Source organism: Schistocerca nitens, chromosome 3 (genome assembly GCF_023898315.1).
Source record: "Schistocerca nitens isolate TAMUIC-IGC-003100 chromosome 3, iqSchNite1.1, whole genome shotgun sequence".
Classification (NCBI taxonomy): Eukaryota; Metazoa; Arthropoda; class Insecta; order Orthoptera; family Acrididae; genus Schistocerca; species Schistocerca nitens.
This window is the reverse complement of record NC_064616.1, coordinates 543,576,653-543,602,056: the sequence shown is the minus strand read 5'-3', so window position 1 is coordinate 543,602,056 and position 25,404 is coordinate 543,576,653. Positions and strand designations below refer to the sequence as shown.

The window sequence follows — 25,404 nt, the reverse complement described above, 5'->3', positions numbered from 1 at the left end:
GGAACTGCATGCCATGGTCTGAGAGGCCATTGACTATTGGTTTTGGAACATAATTTTGTTCATTGGACTTTTCTATAAAGATATTATCAATCGCTGTTTGTGAGCAAGTGGCTATCCTAGTGGGGAACTTTACAGTGGGAATTAAGTTCAATGATAGTGTTACTAACTCAAATAAGTTCTTATTGGGAGAGTCTTTAAGGAAATCTAGATTGAAATCACCAGCAACCACTATTTCTTTGTTTTTGGTTGTTAAATGCGCCAGTACAGCTTCAAGGTGGTTGACAAACAGATTAAAGTTACCTGCAGGTGCTCGATATACACTTAATATTATGAAGGATTATTTATGAAATTTTAATTCTGTTGCACATGCTTCCATATGCTGTTCTAGACGAAATTTATGAATGTCTATGTTCTTAAATTTAGGACAGTTCCTGATGAATGTGGCAACTCCTCCTTTCTCCATTTCTGATCTACAAAAGTGAGATGCTAACCTAAACCCTGTGGCGGCCAAAGTGGCCGTGCGGTTAAAGGCGCTGCAGTCTGGAACCGCAAGACCGCTACGGTCGCAGGTTCGAATCCTGCCTCGGGCATGGATGTTTGTGATGTCCTTAGGTTAGTTAGGTTTAACTAGTTCTAAGTTCTAGGGGACTAATGACCTCAGCAGTTGAGTCCCATAGTGCTCAGAGCCATTTGAACCATTTTTGAACCTAAACCCTGTAACACTTAAAAGTTCTATACCAGTGGTCACATGATGTTCAGAGAGGCAGATTATGTCAGCTGGGTTTGAAGACTCTAACTCATCTATGCAGATAGTTAATTCATTAATTTTATTTCTCAGTCCTCGAATATTTTGATGCAATAAAGATAGCTGACATTTTCATTGACTGAGTTAAAATTGGGTGGAGTTAAAATATCTGCTGACAGTTGAAAATTCTTAACCAATGGCTGTTTATGCTGATGTAATAAGCTGGAATTATGTTTTTTGATTTCTTTCTCAAACTGAAGGTTTGTCTCAGTTCTAACCTATCTTAAAATTTGCTTTCTTTCTGTCCTTCCTACCCTAAAAAAGGGTCTTTTCTGAGTCCTATAACCACTGGTATTTTACCACTCATGACAGTGCCTCCCCCCTTTAACTTTCCTGCTATTTCCCCAGCCAATTTACCCTTCCCCTTCCTGTTGAGGTGAATGCCATGCCTAGTATACTCCCACCTACTGAGAGAATCAACATGAACCACACCAATGTGTGACCCCGCACCCGACATGAGCAGCCGTTCCAACTCCAAATTAACTCTCTTGACAGAAGAGTTCAAATGAGGTCGGTCATGGCGCCCAAGAACAGATACAAACTCAACACTAGTATGCTTCGATGCTGATGCAATCTTCACCAGGTCACACTCTATACTGTACCCAGGATCTCTGTCAATACTGTTACCTGCCCCACCCACTATAACCACGGTGTCTTCCTTAGTGAAATCTTTGCAAAGTGATCCTAAATCCTCTGTCACCTGCTCCAGACCAGCACTAGGTTTAAAAAAATTGGTGACCTGGTATTCTGATCCTAGTTCATCCTGCAAAAGTTGGCCAACACCTCTTCCATGGGAACTACCTAACAACAACACTTTCTTTCTCTTTACTGATTTCCCTACATTCTTAATTTTCAATTTGCTGCTGAAAGTTTGTTGTGCCCTGTCTCCACCAGCAACTGCTTGAGGCTCACCAGCTTCTAACTGAAGCAACAGGTCAAATCTATTTTCCACATTCACCATAAAGCTGTCAGACAAAGCTCTAGGCCTGTTCCTCCTGTTGCCTGTTGCCACTTCCCACCTCTCTTTACCCTTCTCCCTCCTTAACCTGTCAAGATCTCCCCTGGCCTTGTCTAACTCAGCCTGAAGGGCGGCAATTTTCCCCTCCTGTTCTAGTATCTTCCTATCTCTACTACAAATCCTACAAAACCACTGATGAGTCTTATTTACTTCCCCTATTCCCACGCCACTACAGTCACCCACATCGAAAAACCTACAGCACCCATCACGCCAAAGCCCCGACCTAACAATTCTACGGCAAGTCAAGCACTTTTCACTCATGATAAACGTAATAGTTTATTAAGAATAAGCCAGTTAAATTACAGATAAACACGAAAATATGGTTACACAAATTTGGCCTATACGCAACTGTTTACGCAACTGTGTGTAAACAAAAACAAAAGTGCAAAGTTTCTGAAACAACAACTTAAACTTCACGCTACTTTCCGGAAATACTAGTTAAATAATGAAGAGGTACCCTAAGTTAAATTGCTGGAGAGAGCAAGGAACAACTAAACGAAATTCTATAGATTTGCTTCCACAGAACGTAAACAGAAAATACGACTGTACGGTCTTTTCGCGTTTTCTGCTATATTACGCAAAGAAAAATGAAACCTTTAATGGTAGACTTAAACGGCACATTAATACACTTATTTACCACGTAATCAGTACTAATATATATGTTTTATAACCTAAAACGACTTATCTTTACGAGAACACCAAAACTCGCGCTAGTTGCCTGGCTGCAGGGCTGCCAACAGTTCTTTTGTACTCTGTTAGAAACACCATCAAATCCAGACAACTTTAATTATGAGAGAATATAGTTTTCTTAATTTCAGAGGGAGAACTTGGTGCGACAGTCGTACGATTGAATGTTATGTGAGTTCCTTTTTTAACAAACTGCTGTAGCTTGTCTCTTGAACTGTTTGCTCCAATTTTTCTACAGTATTTCACAAGTAATTATCAATCACACTTGCTACCTTTGGCTCATTTAAAGCCTTTCCATTTAATTTGGTAGTTATGTCACTCTGTCCTTTGGTCAGTTGTACTATCTCTCGTTTCTCTAAATTAATTTTGCCTTACGTCTGTTGCCAGAATTACCGATTAGTAACAATCGTGCATGTTCCTTGACATTTAAATGACTTTTCTTAGCAATGTTGAGGAGTTTTTGTAGTGTGCTTCTACTGCTGGATCTTTACCTGTTCTTGCCAACAGATACATTTCTTCATTCCTTTCACAAGTTACTTAATCCCTCCAGTCATCTACAGCTTTTTACATGGTTGTTCAATGTCCTTTCTGATTAGCGTATGCCGAAAGCTGATTTCAAATAATGATATGAATTTATCTTCTATTATTAAAGTTTATGTCAGTATTTGGTTCATTGCAAATTTCATCCCAAGTTATCTCTTCTAAGCTATTCTTAAAAACATTTCTTCTACAGTCCTTAAATATACAAACTAATTTTCACTGAGAAGTGTAAATACTTGAAGGCACTAAATTATTTACGCGACATGCCTGTGCACCGTTATCAGACACAGCATTTGTTACTGGGGGACGGTTATTTCATTACTTTGAGCTTCATCAAAGATAATATTATAATTTGGGGTCCGACTGTCATTTTCCATACATAGAGCAAACTTAATAACTGATATTAAATTTTACGATATTGTCACGTGGAATAAGGTTTAATTAGATTAATGACGATCACTAGCTTCACTTAAAGAAGGTTTATTCAGCACTTGCACATACAAGAGAGCGGAGCGAACTGCCTCAGGCAAGAACACATACAGTATATATAGAGCTACAGAACATTCCAGTACAATGATGCTTGACATATGTGGATACTTCTAGAATGTACTCGAACCAAAAATAAAAATTAAAACTTTACAGTCGAGGTGAGTTGTGAACTCACGACCCCTCCATGTAACAATTTAATATTATTACCACTACACCACGGTGCCACTCAACTTCGTCTGCGACATTACTCCATCCTTCAAGGAACAGCGTCTCGATATTACGTCGTCCTAGTCCGGGAACGAATCATCTGTCCCTCATAGTCCGACTTCTGACGACTGATTCTCGTCCTGGCGGAGATCTTCTTAGAACTTCTTTTGCCGCTACGCTCTTCGTCGCCTTTCCGCTTGTTGCCTGTCGCTGGAGCTTCGAATTTACCCTTGGTGGCAGGATCCTTATAGGGTTTCATTCGAAGGACATGGACCGTATCTCTGATCTTTCTTCGTCTTGCGTCGGGGTCGAAATCTTGAACTTCATTAGTAACATCAGAAGACAACTGTCTTACAACCTTATAAGGTCCAAAGTACCACCTGAGAAACTTCTCAGAGAGACCAACCTTCCGAAGAAGAGTGAAGATCCAGACGAGGTCACCAGGCTGGTAGATAACAGGGCGGTGGCTCGCCTCATACCTTCGGCGATCGTTTTCTTGAGCCTGCAGCGTGTGGAGATGAGCTAACTGACGAACTTCCTCAGCTCTCGTTAACACCTCGTCGATGTAATCATCGTCCACGTCATCAGGATGTAACGGAAACACATTGTCCATCGTCATAGTCGCATCACGCTCATGCACCAGGAAAAAGGTCGTAAATTCTGTGGTGTCTTGTTTGGCGGTGTTGTAGGCAAACGTCCCGAAAGGTAGCATCTCATCCCAGTTGCTCCGCTCAACATTGACGAACATTGATAGCATGTAGGCCAAAGTCTTATTAAAGCTTTCAGTAAGCCCGTTAGTCTACAGATTGTAGGCAGACGTCATGTGATAAGTAATGTTGCACCGATAGTTTATCTCTGTCACAAGATTCGATTGAAAAACTTTCCCTCGATCCGTAATTAACGACACTGGGCGCCGTGTTTTAATACAATGTCTTCCGCCACGAATTTGGCTACATCAGATGCTTCGGCTGTTCCCACGGTTTTTGTAATGGTATAGCGTGTCAGATAATCAGTGCAAACAATAATCCAAATATTGCTAATAGCAGACGTTGGAGATCGTTCGAGGAGGTCAATCCCAACACACTGCAAATGCGTTTCGGCTGGTGGAATTCGTATGAATCGGCCAGGTATTTTCTGAGGAACTGCCTTTCTTCTCTGGCAATCTCGACAGTCCGACACATAGTGACGGACACTCCTAAATAAACCTGGCCCGAACAATATCTTGCAGACTCTATCGTATGTCTTAATAAATCCTAGAGGTCCGGCCTGAGGTGTGACATGGAATTTCTGTAAAACATCTAAGCGCATGTGTTTAGGAATCACGGGTAGCCACTTCTTTTCTAATGGATCAAAGCTTTTCTTGCAAAGTAATCCTTTAACTACCTTAAATTGTCGTTTCACATCCTCTGACCGATTTAAGGCAAGCATAATTTAAGATATCTCGGCGTCCTTCTTCTGCCGAGCAGAGAGATCCTGGAGTGCAGAGAAACAGTCACTATCTAAATCAAAGTCTTGATATTCTTGCACAGGGTTTCTTGAGAGGCAGTCGCTAGCTTGGTGTTTTCTTCCACTTTTGTACACTATGATAATGTCGTACTCTTGAAGACGTAGTGCCCACCTGGAAAGTCGTCCTGTTGGATCCTTAAGACCTGTCAACGAACGAAGTGAATATGGACTGTAACAACTGTGAATGGCCTTCCATAGAGATACTGTCGAAATTTGCACATGGCCCCTGATCGCAGCAAGACATTCTCTTTCTGTAGTTGAGTAGCTTCTCTCGGGTTTTGTAAGTGTCCATCCGAAATTTGCACCAGAACACTACCGATCTCATACCCGCTAGCATCTGTATGTAGTTAAATGTGCGCTCTCATCATACAGACCAAGTACAGGGTCAGTCATCAGAGCTTTTGGCAGCCCATCGAAAGAATCTTGTTCAGCACCACCCCTGATAAATTTTGCATCAGCTTTTAACAACTCTTGGAGTGGCTTGGCTTTGATAAAATGTCTTCGATAACACGACGGTAATAAGAACATAATCCGAGGAAGATTCTCACATCTGTAATACTTTTAGGAATAGGAAATTCCGTCATAGATCTCACCTTTTCTGGGTCTGGACTTCCACTATTGTTTGACAAAAGGTGTCCAAGTTTTTTGATTTCTTTTGCTCCAAAGGGACACTTTCTTGGATAAAGTTTCAGTCCGCCTTGTTGGAGACGCTTAAGAACTGACCTTAGTCTTTTTATATGTTCATCAAATGTCTCTGAGAACACAATAATGTCATCTAAGTGACAAAGACACATCGTCCACTTCAGGTGCGTTAGAACGTTATCCATCGTACGTTCAAAAGTTTCTGGTTACACAAACCAAACGGCATTACCTTAAACTCATACAGGCCCTCAGAGGTGATGAACCTAGTTATCTCACGGTCAGCCTCATCTACTTCGATTTGCCAGTATCCCGAGTATATGTCCGCGGTTGAGAAAAACTTATCCCCTTCAGACAATCTAGTGTATCGTTAAGTCGTGAAAGAGGGTAAACTTCCTTTTTAGTTATCTTATTAAGCTTCATGTAATCACTACAAAAGCACCAACTGCCATCCTTCTTCTTGAAGAGGACCATTGATGACGACCATGGGCTCCGCGAAGGCTGAATGATGTCATTCTTCATCATTTTCCCTATCTCGTCAGAATTATTCAAAGTTCCGTTGCTGACACACGATGTGCTCTGTCCCTTATTTGTTCATGGTCTCCAGGGCTAATCCGGTGCTTCGCCGTCGATTTGTCTAATTTGCTCTTCACCTGTGGATTGAAGCATTCAGAGGAATCTTAAAGAAAGGCAAGTAGCTTCTTCTGTTGTTCCTTAGTGAGATTTGGTGATAGTCGAGCTAGAAGATCTTTTCTTGTAGTGATAGCACTATTTTCGCCCACAGATTCGGCATGGCAGGTTTCTATGACGCTCAGCTGTTCTTCAATTAAGGGCTCAGCGTTTGCTACGCACATGCGTCTTGGAAGGATCTGCCGTTCTCGGCGACAGTGAACTATCCACAGTTCACCGAATCCTTTCTTAAACGAGACGACAGAGACTGGGAAGACCCAGTGATTGTTCAATGGTATGCTTTCTTACAATCCACTACAAGATCCATGGGTTGAGGCATTTCATGACAATTGACAGTTACCTTTCTAGCGCTGACTGCAGGAATTATCACTTCATCCTGTACATATAGTCTCTACACATTCGGATGCGCATCTTTCTGTCCACAGTATCTCATCTCGTCTAGCATAATCTTCGTGCGACCACAATCTCAAATTGCTTGAGAAGCTTTCAAAAAGTACCATCCGAGAAAGACGTCATGACTACACTATTGAAAGACGATGATTTCTAAGGGCTGTGTATGGCCACTTATACCCTCACGGATGGTACATCTTCCTGTAGGTTTTACATATTTCCCACTAGTCACCTTCGGCAGAAATCTTTTCTTGTCAACGAGCACGGTTTCCAGCAACTGGCGATGGTACTTCTCCGAAATGACTGAATATGATGATCTAGAGTCCTTAAGAGCTTGGGCTGGTCGGCCATCGTTTAGAATATCGACGTATTTTCCTATCCTTTTTGTAGTGATCGTCGGAGGTGGATTTTCCTCTTCGGCAGCATTACCTCCAAGGAAGGTCGCACCCTTTAGTTTTCCAGGTTGCGGCCGCTAGCTGACAGGCTGTAGCTTCTAAACGGCGATGGAGACGTTGATCGGTGTGTTGGGTAGCGTCCTTTCTAGCGGCTAGCTTGCGGCGATGGTGACGTAGGTCGTCCTGCACCCACATCTTCTTGTTCATTTTCGTTGTCCCGGAGTTGGCGTCGGCTAAATTCGGTCTTCTGTCTTCTGGAGCGGGTGTCATCAAATACCCGCTGCCTTTCTCGACAATAGCGCACCAGATGTCCCGTTCGTCCACAGTGGAAACATACTGGTTGTTTATCCTGGATCCTTCAGACGTCAGTCTTCCTTGGTGCCCAAACAGGTTCCTCATGCGGCATTGTAGGAATATAACTCCGTCTGGGTTTCGACTTTTTCACCGTTTTAAAGGGAAATGAAGAACGAGAGATTGGGTTCAATGTTTGTTTCACTTCCCCCATTATGACCTCTTGAAGCGTCTCGGTTTCTTGCTCGCCGGACAATCCAAGTGTCTTCTGAACTTCCTCTGTCACTATCTGACGAAGAACACTTGTGAAATCACTTGCTTCCTCCATCACACACATCGATACGACGTTTGGAAGCCGTTCAAGCTTCTTAAGTGTAGTTCTTATTTGATGCGTTGTCTCGATATACTGGCATCATTTTATGAAGTCATCTGCTGTCGAAACCCCCTTCAAGAGTAGGGCTTGGCCGGCCGGAATGGTCGTGTGGTTCTAGACGCTACAAAAAATGGCTCTGAGCACTATGGGACTCAACTGCTGAGGTGATTAGTCCCCTAGAACTTAGAACTAGTTAAACCTAACTAACCTAAGGACATCACAAACATCCATGCCCGAGGCAGGATTCGAACCTGCGACCGTAGCGGTCTTGCGGTTCCAGACTGCAGCGCCTTTAACCGCACGGCCACTTCGGCCGGCTCTAGACGCTACAGTCTGGAGCAGAGCGACCGCTACGGTCGCAGGTTCGAATCCTGCTTCGGGCATGGATGTGTGTGATTTCCTTAGGTTAGTTAGGTTTAAGTAGTTCTAAGTTCTAGGCGACTGATGACCTCAGAAGTTAAGTCGCATAGTGCTCAGAGCCATTTGAACCAAGCCAGTAGGGCTTGATACATGTCCTCAGCAACACCCTTCATTCTAGGATCCACTATTTTACACAGCTCCAAGTCGTCTTGAATGTAGGATGCTGTAGTTTGTCCTGGACACTGGGTCCTGAACTTTAATTTATTTTCAGCCTTGCACTTCTGTCGTTATGTCGCCGAAATCCTTGCGCAGTTCCGCCTGAAATACTTTCCAGCTTGTGAACGTCTCCTCGTAGTTCTCATATCATTGCTTGGCAGTGCCCTCCAAGTAGAAAAATACGTCAGCCAAATACACGGTGTCATCCCATTTGTAAAATTTGTCTATACGCTCATATACCTTCAGCCACATGTTCGGATCTTGGCCATCGTCACCAGAGAACGCGGAAGAATGTCTCATGTGGTGGCACACAGTTGCTGTCATTGTCACGTCCTCTTCTTCTTCTGTCTCCGATAGATTGCGATCTGCTGAATATGGCTCTAGCTCCGGTTTCTCGCCGCGTAAACGGCTCCTCTGTCGTGGTCTGATGGGAACCACTGTGTCGTCGATAATAAGCGCTATCACAGGTTCCAATGTCCAGCGTCTCCACCAGAATAACTTCACGTAGAAGAAGGTGTAATTAGATGAATGTCGAACACTAACTTCACTTAACGAAGGTTTATTCAGCACTTGCACATAGAAGAGCGCGGAGCGAACTGCTTCCGGCCAGAACACATGCAGTATTAATACAGTTATGGGATATTCCACTACAATGAACCTTGACAGTTGTGGATACTTCTAGAATGTAATAGAACCGAATATAGAAATTAAAATTCTATAGTCCAGGTCCGCTTTGAACTCATAACTGTACATGGAATACTTTAGTATCATAACCACTACACCACGGAGCTACTCGGCTTCTTCTCGGACAATATTAAAAGGTTTCCAAATAATTTTTCTTATCAGAATGCTTTAGGAAAACTACATTGAAATCACCACAGAGCATTAACTCCTAGCTCCTGTCTGACAGATAGTATGGCAAGGATTCCAAATTCCCAATGAACAATTTCGGATGTGCCGATGCATATAAATATACTGTTTAATTAAAAGTGAACTATTTCTTTAACATTAATTCACGCACATGCGCTTCTGTGTGCTGAACAGTTCCTCATCTAATAGTCACAGTGTTTTTTTTTTTAACTTGTGTTCTGTCTTAATACATGTAACAACTCTTCCTTATCCTATATCAGTTCTACATGAGTAAGATACTAATGTGTTATCTCTTATGTTAAACTTCTCTAACCTTGTGGATACGTGGTGCTCATATAGGTGCCGGATTTCTAGCTTTTCAGAGCTCTCTAAATTTTCTAAACAGAAAAGAAGCTCTTCTACTTTATTACTCAGTCCACGAATATTGTGCTGAAATAAGCTAGCCTCACATTACTGTACATTCTTAAGCATTACGTGGGGCTATTCTACTAACTTAACTTCTTTCATAACAAGTTGCCTGAATCCTTATTCTAACCTAACAAACATATCCATCTGACACCAATAACCACAGGAATCTTGCTTTGTATGATAGTGGCCCCTATATATTTTCTACATGAATCTCAGCCAACGTATCTCTCCCTCTCTTATTGAGATGTAGATTGAGTTTAGTTTCTCACAATCCCCCAATTGTAGCAACATGTAGTGCACCCATGTGCGATTTAATTTCTGTCAGCAGCAGCCTTTTTAACTCTGGCACTGGCCATGTCGTTGTAGGACCTCCACAACCTCACACTTGTTTCTTTAGTTCATACTCCTGTTACATCCAAATCACCCCTAACGGTGTAATTCGTGTCCATAACCAGCATGTTCGCTACTCTACCTGCTATGATAATCTGATGCTCTTCGTCAAAATTCTTATACTAATTCCCCATGTCCTCTGTCACCTGTCTAACGCAAGCACGCGATTTCATAATACTAGTGGGGTGAAACCGTCATCACAGTTTGTCCTGTACCATACTGCCTACACCCCGTACATACGGCTACTACACAGCTGGAGGACTCGTTGTCTCCTACTCTCTTTTGGTACTGACCCACACTTTGCTAGATGTCTACATCACCCTGCTGTGACCTACAGCGGAATGACGCTCTTCCCCTCCTACTTCAGGTAACAATTCAAACTTGTAAGATCCTGTAAGGCTAAAAGCAGATAAAGTTCCAGAGTTACATCCCGCCGGTCGAAGTGGCCGTGCGGTTAAAGGCGCTGCAGTCTGGAACCGCAAGACCGCTACGGTCGCTGGTTCGAATCCTGCCTCGGGCATGGATGTTTGTGATGTCCTTAGGTTAGTTAGGTTTAACTAGTTCTAAGTTCTAGGGGACTAATGACCTCAGCAGTTGAGTCCCATAGTGCTCAGAGCCATTTGAACCATTTGAGTTACATCCCTTTCACCCATTACTTGTTACCTTCATCCAGTTCCCACGATCTTTTCCCCATCACTGTTCGGAATGCGAACTGCTTCCACCAGACACGTAGGTATTTGAAGGTGAGGTACAAGGAGCATAGGGACAATTTTTTGCATAATAATTTGGAAAATGTCAGCCGTAGCCCCGCGTATTTATGAATCGGGCCACCCAATATTGGGAACTAATGAGGATCTGGTGATTTTGCACATACAAGATAATGGAAGGCAACTGGATCTACTAGAACAATGCGAGATTACTTTAAATAGGGTTAAAAATCAAAATACGTCAAATAAAGATCTCCCAGCGGACACATATGTAACGTTTTCAACAACTTTGTAGATATTTTTTAATATCCATCGTTGTATAGCGACTTTAATTGCAGTTGTACCGTTGGCGCTCTCCTCCAGACGATATTCAAACGTCCGAGCTTCTTGTCAAAGTTAAACATCATCTTTTTTCTTTGAAATCTTTTATTATCGTTTTAAAAACATGAGATGCACACTCAAGTTTCTTCCGTGATTGTCTTCCATGTGTAACTTTCATGAAGATAAACGGGCTCCGCCCACGAATGGCTTTCGGTATAAAGCTGCCAATACTCAGAATAACATTTACATTTCATTTTAGTGTATTTTATCAGTCGACTGGGGTGTGGATGCATATCGTAAGATGACACGGTTGTGTGGGAAGTGACATTTAATTTTACTGTTCTTATTTATATTATACCTTATCACTTTTAGAAGTTCTTGAAAAACAACTGTGATTATGAATGCCTGAAACATCAAGATTATAGTACTCACATGCGTATTTAAACACACATTCTCTCTGAGCTCCAAACGTGAGTGTAACGACAAGAAACCCTATCATGTGGCATAATGCTACATACCCGCTGCCATGACTCACAATGTATTTAGATGTAGATGCGGAACATTTTCTATTTGATGACCAAAATTTTAGTTGTACGTAATTCAGTCCCTAGTAAGTTTAACCTATAGATGAAAAATTTGTTTGATTTGTATTGTAATTGAAACTGAACGTAACTTTTTTATAACCCATGCAGAGGAGCTCACACTTCGTATTCTTCAGGGTTAATTGCTACTTTTCGTCTAAATAATCTGGTAATTCGTCTTGATCTTCTGGTGAATTTATTACACGTAAGTGACTGCGTCATCAGAAAAACGATTTAAGAAGGCTGCTCACATTTTCTTCTGAATCGTTCATAGCCATTGAGAACTGCTGAGAATATAAAACGCTTGCTTGGGAAACCCCAGATATACCTTCGATTCCACTACATGACTTAACGTCAACCATTCTGAGAGGAAATTATAATTCTGTTGTACAGTTCAGATGATTCTCCATAGGCATGGAATTTTATTGGAAGCTGTTTGTGAGGAACTGTTTCAAAAGCCTTATGGAGATCTAGATATATCGAATCAACGTAACATACCAGTCGATCGAACTCAATACTTCGTGCAAATAAATGAGCCAGTTGTGTTTCATAAGAAAGATATTTTCGGAATCCACGATGATTATGTGTCAATAGATTGTTTTCTTCGAGGTATTTCGAAATGCTGGGTAGCGTACTACTACAGATCATGTTTCCAGTCATCAACAGTCCAGTGTCGGTGTTGACGGCGCCAGGCGTGGCGTAAAGAATTGTGTCGTGCAGTCATAAAGGGTATACTAGTGGTCCTTCGGCTCCGAAAGCCCTTACTAATGATGTTTCAGTGAATGGTTCATACGCTGACACTTGTTGAAGGCCCAGCATTGAAATCTGTGGCAATTTGAGAAATGGTTGCACAACTCTCACGTTGAAGTATTCTCTTCAGTCGTCGTTGGTCCCGTTCTTGCAGGATCTTTTTCAGGAGGCAGCGATGTAGGATATGTGATGTTTTGCCGGATTCCTGATAATCACGGTACACCCGTGAAGTGGTTGTACGGGAAAATCCCCACTTCCTCACTCCCTCGGAGTTGCTGTGTCCTGTCACTCGCGCGCCGACTGTATTACCACGTTCAGACTCATTTAAATCTTGATAAATTGTCATTTTAACAGCAGTAACCGATCTAAAACTGTGCGAGACACTTGTTTTCTTATACAGGCGTTACCGATCGCCTCTACCTATCCTGCCAGTTTACATATATCTGTATTTGAATACGCATGCCTACACCATCTTCTTTGTTGCTTCAGTGTGTATTTGGAATGCAGGGAAAGAGCTTTCCATGTATCGTGAAGTTTTCATTTCCCGCATTACTGCGGCTTTCGTATTAGCCACAGATGCCACTTTATCTGTGATTCAGTAACACAAGTGAACGTCGAACAGAGCTGGATCTGTGACCAATTGCAAGTGGTTTATCTAAGGTACTCTGGTTAGCCCCTCGTACTCTTGCGGATTTCTGGACAGCGCTGCAGGCTCCAAGGTGTTAACTCCCTCCAGCACTACTTGAGACATCTGTCGAGCACATGCCACGTCGGATTGCAGCGATTCTGTGCGCTCGCGGAGGCCCTGCATGACATTAGGCAGGTGTTCGAGTTTCTTTGGCTCTCCAGTGTATACAAGCAAAATGGTCTCAAATGCTTAGCCTAATGCAAACAAACAACTTACCTGTGCCATTAGTTTTGTTTACATAAGATTCTCTTAGCCTCCCCCCCCCCCCCCGCACCACTCATCCACCCACTACCACTTTGCTTGGTTCGCAGCCTCATGCTTTGTTCATCAGTCGATTAACAACAGCAGTATCAATTAAATTCAATTGATACTCGAAACTGCTAGCACGGCATCGTGCCCAGTGTCATTTTCTGCAAGTGCGCCAGTGTATGACACTACTTTCTATTTGGGCTATTTGTTACAATTCTGTTGGTTATGTCCCTGTTCTCAAGAAGTCACACATACACACAGGACTGTAAATATTTAATACCTACCGTCACAGTGCATTTTCAGCAAGCGCATGTACAGGGTGTTACAAAAAGGTACGGTCAAACTTTCAGGAAACATTCCCCACCCACAAAGAAAGAAAATATGTTATGTGAACATGTGTCCGGAAACGCTTACTTTCCATGTTAGAGCTTATTTTATTACTTATCTTCAAATCACATTAATCATGGAATGAAAACACACAGCAACAGAACGTACCAGCGTGACTTCAAACACTTTGTTACAGGAAATGTTAAAAATGTCCTCCGTTAGCGAGGTTACATGCATCCACCCTCCGTCGCACGGAATCCCTGATGCGCTGATGCAGTCCTGGAGAATGGCGTATTCTATCACAGCCGTCCACAATACGAGGACGAACAGTCTCTACAATTGGTACCGGGGTTGCGTAGACAAGAGCTTTCCAATGCCCCCATAAATGAAAGTCAAGAGAGTTGAGGTCAGGAGAGCGTGGAGGCCATGGAATTGGTCCGCCTCTACCAATCCATCGGTCACCTAATCTGTTGTTCAGAAGCGTACGAACACTTCGACTGAAATGTGCAGGAGCTCCATCGTGAATGAATCAAATGTTGTGTCGTACTTGTAAAGGCACATGTTCTAGCAGCACATGTAGAGTATCCCGTATGAAATCATGATAACGTGCTCCACTGAGCGTAGGTGGAAGAACATGGGGCCCAATCAAGACATCACCAACAATGCCTGCCCAAACGTTCACAGAAAATCTGTGTTGATGGCATGATTGAACAATTGCTTGCGGATTCTCGTCAGCCCACACATGTTGATTGTGAAAATTTACAATTTGATCACGTTGGATTGAAGCCTCATCCGTAAAGAGAACATTTGCACTGAAATGAGGATTGACACATTGTTGGATGAACCATTCGCAGAAGTGTACCCGTGGAGGCCAATCAGCTGCTGATAGTGCCTGCACATGCTGTACATGGTACGGAAACAACTGGTTCTCCCGTAGCACTCTCCATACAGTGACGTGGTCAATGTTACCTTGTACAGCAGCAACTTCTCTGACTCTGACATTAGTGTTATAGTCAACTGCATGAAGAATTGCCTCGTCCATTGCAGGTGTCCTCGTCGTTCTAGGTATTCCCCAGTCGCGAGTCATAGGCTGGAATATTCCGTGCTGCCTAAGACGCCGATCAATTGCTTCGAACGTCTTCCTGTCGGGACACCTTCGTTCTGGAAATCTGTCTCGATACAAACGTACCGCGCCACGGCTATTGCCCCGTGCTAATCCATACATCAAATGGGCATCTGCCAACTCCGCATTTGTGAACATTGCACTGACTGCAAAACCACGTTCGTGATGAACACTAACCTGTTGATGCTACGTACTGATGTGCTTGATGCTAGTACTGTAGAGTCGCATGTCAACACAAGCACCGAAGTCAACATTACCTTCCTTCAGTTGGGCCAACTGGTGGTGAATCGAGGAAGCACAGTACATACTGACGAAAGTAAAATGAGCTCTAACATGGAAATTAAGCGTTTCCGGACACATGTCCACATAACATCTTTTCTTTATTTGTGTGTGAGGAATGTTTCCTAAAAGTTTGGCCGCACATTTTTGTAACACCCTGTATATTTGATACTATTTACGGGTTTTCGGAAATACCTTTAATTTGTCGATTTTTCCCCAGTGTCCAACAAGTATCCAGTTTTCAAGGGAACACACGTAAATACTGAACTGTAACTGCCTGCGTGGAACAATGGTCTTCCATGCTGCAGGGCCACATTGCAGTGGCTCTGGCTCTGAGCACTATGGGACTCAACTGCTGAGGTCATAAGTCCCCTAGAACTTACAACTACTTAAACCTAACTAACCTAAGGACATCACACACATCCATGCCCGAGGCAGGATTCCAACCTGCGACCGTAGCAGTCGCGCGGCTCCGGACTGAGCGCCTAGAACCGCTAGACCAAAGCAGTGGCGATATTTCCTGAAATTATACTTTTTCTCCTTAGTAAGACATATGTAGTAGCTATTTCTATGTCTCCTTTAATATATTTAAACCAGAAATAATGGCTATCCAATGTCAATTCTGTAGTGTATTTCAGGTTGTCATGTACCTCCTATAGAGAGTCTAAGGGGCTTTCCCTCGTTGATTAAACGTATATTTTATTTTACCCACCCTCAAATACAGTTATTTCTGCTACTGCTATCTGGCCCTGTTCCATTCAGAAATGGTGCGTGAAGAGAATGTCTGTCAGTAAACCTACACAATTTCTTGGTGCAGTTATTTCGCGATACATTCATGGGAGGAGGCCATATATATTGTCCTCAACACTCAGAAGCAACGGAAATGAGACCGTATACACTACCCCATTACCGCATTTATATTACACCATCTGGTTTCAATTTGGGGACGTTAATTCGGCAACAAATTGGAAACAGTGTGAAACAACACCCATCAGACCAAATGACTTCATTTCATTGCCCTATAGTGTAGCTTTAATGGTTTTGGCTATACGTTTCCCTGTTAAAGGCATTTGCATTACTGATGAGTAATTTTTGAATTGCAGGTTGAACTGTATTTCCCCTTTTATGCAGCGCCCTCCTTGTTGTTTTGGAGCTAACTGGGTTCACGAGTACAACACCCTATTCTGCAATGATCTGCTGCTATCATCCTATTATTTTACGTCACAACCCTCTTGAATAACGGTCATACAGGATCACACAACAAGCACTTTCATCCGTGTTGTGACTTATCAGATCATGACTTTCTTCTGTCCCCGTGTAAGGTATAAACCTTCGATATGGCGCCGCTAGAAACACCAGACATTTGACCTACATTATACGAGCACCAGCAGTTTACTCAAGTTCGAATTCACTTAGCTTCGACATAATACACTCACAACTACACAGAACATTGTTCTGATCACAACTGACACGTGCAATGTATTGAGGACACTGCACGGGTTATGTTCGTGGTCAAATACAAGAGTGTAACCTGCAAGCTTGACGAGCATTTGCATTTATCGTGATGTTTGCATAATTTTCTTCAATTCCTTTATCTCATCCATCTGCAGCACCAACCTAGAAATAATTCCTTTCATAGGGATCTGGAGAAGTCTATTAGATACAAAATTAGGTACGTACATCACTTCATTTTCTTTAGAGATGTGGCATGAGGGTACAGTGTTTGCATAAATGTTTTTTTTTTTAAAAACCTGTGGAATAATCCTACATATTCTGACAATATGTAGCCACATGTTTTAAGCAAATAGGTTTACGGTAATAATTCCGACGACAAATCTATACTAAAAACAGACCATCTAAATAATCCATGTCAGCCTCATTTTAGAGTATTGCTGCATAGTGCCACTTTTCCTCACGTTCCGCTCAAACTACAGTCTTTGATATTTTCCTACATCATTACAAATTCTGTTTCACCCAAAAATGTACTAATCTATTGTTGTTCCGTCCAAAGTGGTGAACTTCTTCAACAACAATGAAACCTGTTGTTCCAATGATTTTTGCAAGGCAGGAAGAACAGTAATATACTGTAGAAGTGCATTCGCACTCGACAGTAGCTCCCTTGGTTGGGGCCTGCAGAAACAGATTCAAGGTACGTCGGTTATATTATGTACATCTGCATCTGCCACATACGTTGTGCACATGTGCATAGTAGTGGTTGCTTTAGAAACAAAACATAAGCGACTTATAGTTTACAGCGTTTAGATGGCGTATTGATGGGATTTATCCGTGCCATACAGGTCAAACATTTACATATCGAATTTATAATCTCAGCCTTACTTGAATGCAGTTTCTTTGGATTTACTCAGCACCATTTCGTGGGAATATGCCACCTTTTCTGCCAACATATGTTCTTAGTACTGTTACAATGTAATACAACTATACACTGTAACGTTTATATAGATGCGATTGCTTAGCAGGTCAGCCACGACCAATCACATTACGTAATTTCATCAGGAGTGCTCCGTTGGAACTTCTTCTTTCGGGGGTGGATTATATTCCCTTAAGAATTCTGAACATGAACCTGAACCCGACATATGCATTTGCTTTATGCGTCCTATATTAGTTCGCTCGAGGTGCCTATGTATTTCACGGTAGTTAACGATTCCAGCAATATTGTAAAAGATTATGTGCAACGTGCGAACATACTACATATAACAAATACCCCACAAGCCGTGGAGGGTACATCCCTGCTCAAGCACTCCTCGAGTAAAAATTAACTGTCTGTATACCTTCATGCATGGCCTAATCTCCTTATGTCTCACGAGAGACACAAAAAATTTTCTGTTGCATATTCACAGGGAGTATACCAACATAATGCAGGCGTCGCAGTCACTTGATGCAACTGCTTCGCCGGGAAGCCGCAGACAATTAAAATACACGATTTTGTCAGCAGTAGTGATTTGCGAATCACATCTTTCGTGGATGCTTTACTTTTCTCTCAGCCTGACATCTGCTTCCAGTTTAGGGGTTTGGTTACTCCTAGGTATTTTATGGTAGCTGCTGTTTCCCATGACAGTGTGGCAGAACAGTACTGGACTTCTGCCTCGTATTTATGTACAATATGTTGCATCCAATATCAGTAACAGTTCTCCCTGTACGATCACTGCCATCTTTCTCTTATATGTAGCTGCCTTATCTGTGGCCAGACTGGCGCACTAAATGGTTCAAATGGCTCTGAGCACGATGGGACTTAACTTCTGAGGTCATCAGTCCCCTAGAACTTAGAACTACTTAAACCTAACTAACCTAAGGACATGACACACATCTATGTCCGAGGGAGGATTCGAACCTGCGACCGTAGCGGTGGCGCGGTTCCAGACTGTAGTTCCTAGAACCGTTCGGCCACTCCGTCTGGCTTTGGCGCACTGTTGTAAAGAATGTCTAACGCAGAATCAAAGTAAACCACATGCAACTTACGTAGTATTACCGCGCTCCTACTGTGTCTCTTTCTTATAAAAGTGCCGGCCGCGATGGTCTAGCGGTTCTGGTGCTGCAGTCCGGAACCGCGGGACTGCTACGGTCGCAGGTTCGAATCCTGCCTCGGGCATGGGTGTGTGTGATGTCCTTAGGTTAGTTAGGTTTAAGTAGTTCTAAGTTCTAGGGGACTTATGACCTAAGATGTTGAGTCCCAAAGTGCTCAGAGCCATCTTATAAAAGTCAATTCATGACCTAGTTTCTAATTGAACCCACCTTTTTCAGATTATTGCTACTTATATTCTGTTAACAGGCCCTAATATTATTTTTCCATGCAACAGACATAGATACAGCTGCGTGTGGCATGCTGTTCATAACATGGAAGAGCGCCAGTGTTATCCAATAATCCTCAATAATTAGCACATGTCGGTTTTTTCGAAGAAGGTGTCAACATCATGGTGTGATCATAGTAATAACTCACGTATCTAGGTACAGAATGCTGATGTATCACTTTAACATTAAAAGCAGTTACTTTCTATGAATGTATACAACTATACAGCATTTTCCTCTAACTGTTCCATAGTATTGCGTCCGTGTGCCTCTAACACAGAATATCCAAAATATATCCTTGCCTCCCACGTCAGAAGTACAACATAGAATAGTGTGAGTTTGCATTGCCACACATCACAGTAGAAATATTACTGTGTTTTATTACCAGTACTAATAAAATGCGTTGCCATTGTATACATGCTGTCACTTGCTACCTCAGTGAGGCATATGTAATTTTTCTGCTGTTTCACAGCAACCACGTTACAACTTAAGTACTACATATGTGTCTCTATATTCGAAATCTTGAACACATAGTGTTTTAGGTCAGTTCTACAAACTGGTCCTTTTTCTTAAGACCAATGGAATAACATTCCTTGTACGAATCAATCAGAGTTCGATAATATCTATATTTGAGGATGTAGCAAAACATCTGTTTCTCCTTCTTTAATATATGATTTCGGTATCCCTATCGTTTAAACATTTTGACAGCCCTCCACGGAATCAAAAAAAAACTGTGCGTTCCATAGTTATAAATCAGAACTTAAAACTACGTTCTTTAGTAGAGAAAGATGTGAACGCTTCTACTAAATGCACATCAGAACGCATTATAACATAACGCATCTGTATTACTAGTATTTCATATATTTAGTTACCCATTCACAGGGTCAAACTCGAACAGACCATTTCATAATTATTAATAATAGCTGAAAATTCTGTTCCTTAGTGGAGGAAGATGTAAATGATTCTGTAAGACATGTATCCTGGCTCATTAAAGAATGCCTGCCGTTAGCTTCATATGCTCTTTGGCATGTGAGGTGAAATATAAAATTTGCTATAATTCCTTGCAACTGAAGCACACCCATTTTAAATGGTCTTATCGTTGTTCACAGTAACATCACTATACTGCTAGTCGTCTCCTTGCACACGCAGAAGACTTGGTCTGATGTTAGGTAATCACACATACCCATTCCGTTAAAAATCTTGCGCTATATCGAAATATACATGAAGCCATTGCAACAGCCCATGTTAATGTGAGCCCGTTCTGCTATATATGGGTATTTTATACATTCTTAAAATTATTTCCACTGCTTCCATACCAGTTTCCCCTAATTTACCTCTTGTTGCTGCGGCATTGCACTTCTGGATCAGGAAGGGTAGTCCCTCCGAGGTCATGCTGAAAAGAAAAGCCTCCGAAATATTTATGTGAAAACTGTTAAGTCCTTTAAATATAACGAACGCTATAAACGTTCCACATGTTTATTCTTCATATGTACGTATTAATTTCTCAACATAGACACCCAGACGATGAATACATTTCTCACAACAACAGACCAGTTTGTTGACACTTCACAGTGGAATGATTGACGTTGTTGATGGAGCCAGAACGGCAATTCTGCTTCCACCACCAGAACACTCCCAAAGTGAAGTCCTCGAGGGTTTTCTTTAAATTTTGCTAAGTGATAAAAATCGGACTGGGCCCAGTTTCGACTGTATGGAGTGATAAACGACCGACAACCCAAAGCGTCAGATTCTTGCAGATGGCGCAGCACTTGTATGTGTTGTCATGTTGAGGGAGAGATTTGGCATGTGTGGAAAATCTCTTTGAAGTCGTAATTCAAGTGTAGTTTCCTGCTTATCATGCACCGACATAATTACGTTACACACCGCCATGTCACACGATACCTTTTGGAGCCCTGTAGCAGCAAAGGGCTGCAAATATGTAGACGTGAAGAATAAAGATGTAGAATGTTTATAGCATTTATTTTATTTAAATAGCTTTAACAATTTTCACACACAAAAATTCTGAGACATTACTTTTCTGCACCCTCTCATACATCTAAAGCTTACATTAAAAACCTACAACTTCTACAGCTAATTGTTGTTTCTCTCACTGCATAATGCATTTTGCTAAGGTAATATGACAGATTTCTGTTGGTTGGGCTTGTAACTGATATTGTTATGTATTGCTTGTGCGGTGAATGAATTAGATATGCTTCTTCCATACAGTAGATCCCAATACTTTATCGAGTCACTACTAGCATAGTGGGCTGTACATATCGCCTCTGGAGTGCTACCCCCACATCGCAAAGCGCTTGTTGCCAGATCATACGGAACAGTGTAGTGAAAGTCTTAGCAGAAGCACTCCACTGGGAATGGTTTTAATCTTCTGGAAGTCTACGTATGTAAACATACGGTGGTACTATATGTATTACGTTTTGACACTAAAATAACAAGTCTTTAATGCAGGTCAGTGTTTTCCCAAAGACGTTTTAAGATCATGGTGTAATCAATGACGCCCCTTTGGGTGTGTGTATATAAAGCACTTATCCGCTAACTGTACACAGGATTCGAATGATTTATTATAACATCACAAGCAATCTGTTAACGGATGATACTAAACTGCATAGTGCTGATTCTAATGTCGTATTAACAGAACTGTGTAAGGTGTAAAATAGCGTTTTTTTTAACATCATGGATGACCGTCTACATTGACTAATGGTGGTAATGTCTCGTACTTCTACGTTTTGACACTAAAATCCTGATATTTTAATGCTACGCTGTTCCTTTTTCACAGAACATGTTAAGATCATGGTTTAATCACGCCTATCATAGTAAGAGCAGACTAAGATGTGGTTGATGTAGATGTATGATAAAAATAATAATGACCATATTTTACGACAATGTTTTATTTTCTGCAATACATATTAGCAAAGTTTTACAAATGTATAATAAAATAATAAGATCTTCCTACATAATACTTGTGTTCATGAAAAATGCTCTTACTCTAGCCGAAACAGGGCTCCAGTAGTCAGCATGTGTGAAAATGGAAGGTCCAAATTTAAATCAAACAGCAACACGTGTCCATTCCCATTTCTTCTGAGATGGATATTTCACACAGGTGAGCATTGTCGAAAGTTTCCACAGTCACATGGCATTCTTGTACAGCATTTGGGATAACAGCTTTGCCAACTTTCTGAAGATTTGGTGGCGCTTTAGTATTAGCTACATCATTTACTGTTACTGTGATGAAGCTGTCTTTTTTCTTACGAACATTATCGACAACTTCGTTACCCTTTGTAAAAGCCACAAACAAACACGCAGAAAACAACTCAGCGTGTTGATGCCAGGGACTGTCTGTTTCTCTGCAACCTTCACTCCTATATCACATGATTTGATCTGCGTTACTGGTTCAAAACAATCCAGCTTGACTTAGTTTGTCAGGACGTTGCTTGATAGCTAATGAGCAGGCATTAAAGGATGCCAGCCCCGCTTCACATATTCTACATCGAGGGTGAGCTCACCTAATGTCTTGCGCATCCTGCGTTGATCTGCACAACAATGCTCATTCCGGAGATGAATACAGACACATTTCCATTGTGTACATGCTACAAAAATCGCACGAAAAACAGTCTGAGGCACAACATTTGACCCATCAAACATTCATAATCACAGATATACCTCCCCAACATCCCAGACAGAGAGAGATTTGCTTTAAAATACTCATATATATTCTAAGGCTCAAAAGTGACAACACTTCCAGTCACATTATCAGAAAATCACTTTTGGTCATGGATAATACATTAGCTGGTAGTTGAAATCCAGTTGTAAGTATATAACCCAACTGCGCTATTTCCTGAAAGTGTTGTGTCACCGGGCCAACGGCTTTGCCACAGTGGTAGCATCGGTTCCCGTCAGATCACTGAAGTTAGGCGCAGTCGGGCTGGCCTAGCAATTGGATGGGTGACCATCCGGTCTATCGAGCGCTGTTGGCAAGCGGGGTGCACACAGCCCTTGTGAGGCAAACTGAGGAGGTACTTGAGTCAGAGGTAGCGGCTCCTGTCTCGTAAACTGACATATGGCTAGGAGAGCGGTGTGGTGACGACATGCCCCTCCATACCCGCATCCAGTGACGCCTGTGGACTGAGGATGACACGGCGACCGGTCGATACCGTAGAGCCCCCCCCCCCCCCCCATGGCTAAGAGCAGGTTCGGGATAGTATTCGAAGGTCTATCGGTCTCCGCTATTTCCATCGTTTGGTTCGGAGATGGATCTACTCGCACTGCATCCAGGGCTGGGCCCATCCGAAATACGCACAGAATAGAGTTTAGAGGAGGATCCACCAGCACTGCATCTTAGGTGGTGTCTAGAGGTGGATCCACATGCGATATGTACAGAATAGTATTCGAAAGTGGATCCAACCGCACTACATCTGGGGTAGTGTTCCGAGATGAATCTACCAATGTAACAGTGGGAATACTGTTTGGAGGTTCATGGTAGCAGCTGTGTGTGCCCTGCCCCTCCGTGACAAACCGACACATACAGAAAACAGTGAACTGGGCTAGGTGTCTGCTATTGTATTGCACCTACAAACAAATGTAGAATATGTGACCAGAACTGAAGTCATGATAACGTGGGCTGAACTGTCAGCATCTTGAACCACAAGAATATACAAGAAGCTTTGAAAGCAAGTCTCTGTGTAAAAGAGATGATATATGGGGTGTTGGGGAGTTCGTGGTGTCATCCACTGTTACACACATCATGCCAGGTAATCCGTACTGATGTTTAACAGTTGGCACTAGCAAGTGCGTCTACAAATCACCAGAGGCCAGCAGACAGGTCAGCACAAGCTTCCAATGAAAAACCAAGGAGTGGTAATGCTTCTGTACATGTATTCAGTGGTGAGCCCACGTTGCTATTTATATACAGAGGCATAAGGCTGACTTTAGTACTGTGGTTGCTCTTGTACGTTCTTTATCGAGTTCATGTACTAGTTACTGACTGTGTTTTAGTATACACCGTCTGCTTCCCAGTGCTATGGATTAGATTTGATTGTGGCCTGTGACGTATCACAATAATTAGTTCAGTTCCTACCTCTTCTAGCTATCTTGCCATTGTGTTAAATAGCTAGCAGAAATAAAATGTACTGTATAATCCCATAAGTGTTGCCTTGCTAGCTTAACGGTTCCATTCCTACTACTGCCAAATTTCCGGGTACAATAGTTTGGCGACAAGGTATTTCTCAATCACAAGGCGTTTCAGTGGGTCTCACCTCACAATCTGACGACGAACAACTGCTGCTGTTGGTTTTCACCTAGGCTAGTTCGGCGTGATGTATGTAACTTTACTTCTTTGTAAAAGATTGTTGCTAATAGTTGAGGCCGGCTGCTGTGGCCGAGCGGCACTACGCTCTTCAGTCTGGATCCGTGTGAACGCTACGGTTGAAGGTTAGAATCCTGCCTCGGGCATGGATGTGTGATGTCCTTAGGTTAGTTAGGTTTAAGTAGTTCTAAGTTCTAGGGGACTGATGACCTCAGATGTTAAGTCTCATAGTGCTCAGAGCCATTTTTAATTAGTTGAGTCACTAACTGTCAACTTCTGGCTTGAGAAGTCACAGGTTAAATGTTAATGAGTTCCAAACATTTTCCGAATTCTCGTTCGGGGGACAGTGACTCGACGATTATTCTGAAGTGCAAATAGATGTGGCAGCTCCTAGGTTCAAATTTTTCCATATGCGGAAAAAAACAGCACCTATTGCATAGACACTGGAAAGAAGAACTTAGGGGCCAGATGAGGTACCGTAAATTCTAGTGTACTTCAGGAAAATCTTGACTATGTTACGAGATTCCATTAGGCCAAATGTTTTGGAAGTAGGCATTCAAACATACATCTGAATGTTGCTGGATCCCAGCTTAGAAAGTGATTAAAATCATAGAGCCGCATAACACACACTAAAGTGCAGAGGTCGATTCGAAGGCTCCGGCTATTTCTGATGTTGAATGTGGTGGTACCCGTCGATTTGTGAGCCAACCGAACGTAGTGCGGTTAACCAGGTGCGGTTCCAGTATATGTCAGCCACAGGTCTCGCCGTTAAATCGTGTTCTTTGTGGTTCAGTACTCATGAACGTAATGAGTGTCCTTCCGGAGAAACTGGTTTTCTGTGGAAAGCAAGGCCATCTACAGCCTGTGCTTTTGCATAAACTTGAGACTAATCAGAAAAGTGGGTCAAATTGTACGTGTTTCACTCTTGATGTCAATGTCTTCACCAAGTCCTCCAGCAGAAAGCACCATATTCTCTGGACG

The 25,404-nt window shown here is 42.3% G+C and overlaps 1 protein-coding gene across 1 annotated transcript in view; it reads right to left on the bottom strand.

Moving 5' to 3' along the window:
• The window catches only part of LOC126249325 (uncharacterized), a 74,760-nt gene extending 54,265 nt beyond the window's left edge, over nt 1-20,495 (bottom strand). Inside the window, exon 1 of the mRNA XM_049950980.1 lies at nt 20,438-20,495. Within this exon, the coding sequence (XP_049806937.1) occupies nt 20,438-20,495 (58 nt within the window). The remainder of the gene's footprint in view (nt 1-20,437) is intronic.
• Between the last annotated feature and the right edge of the window lie 4,909 nt (nt 20,496-25,404).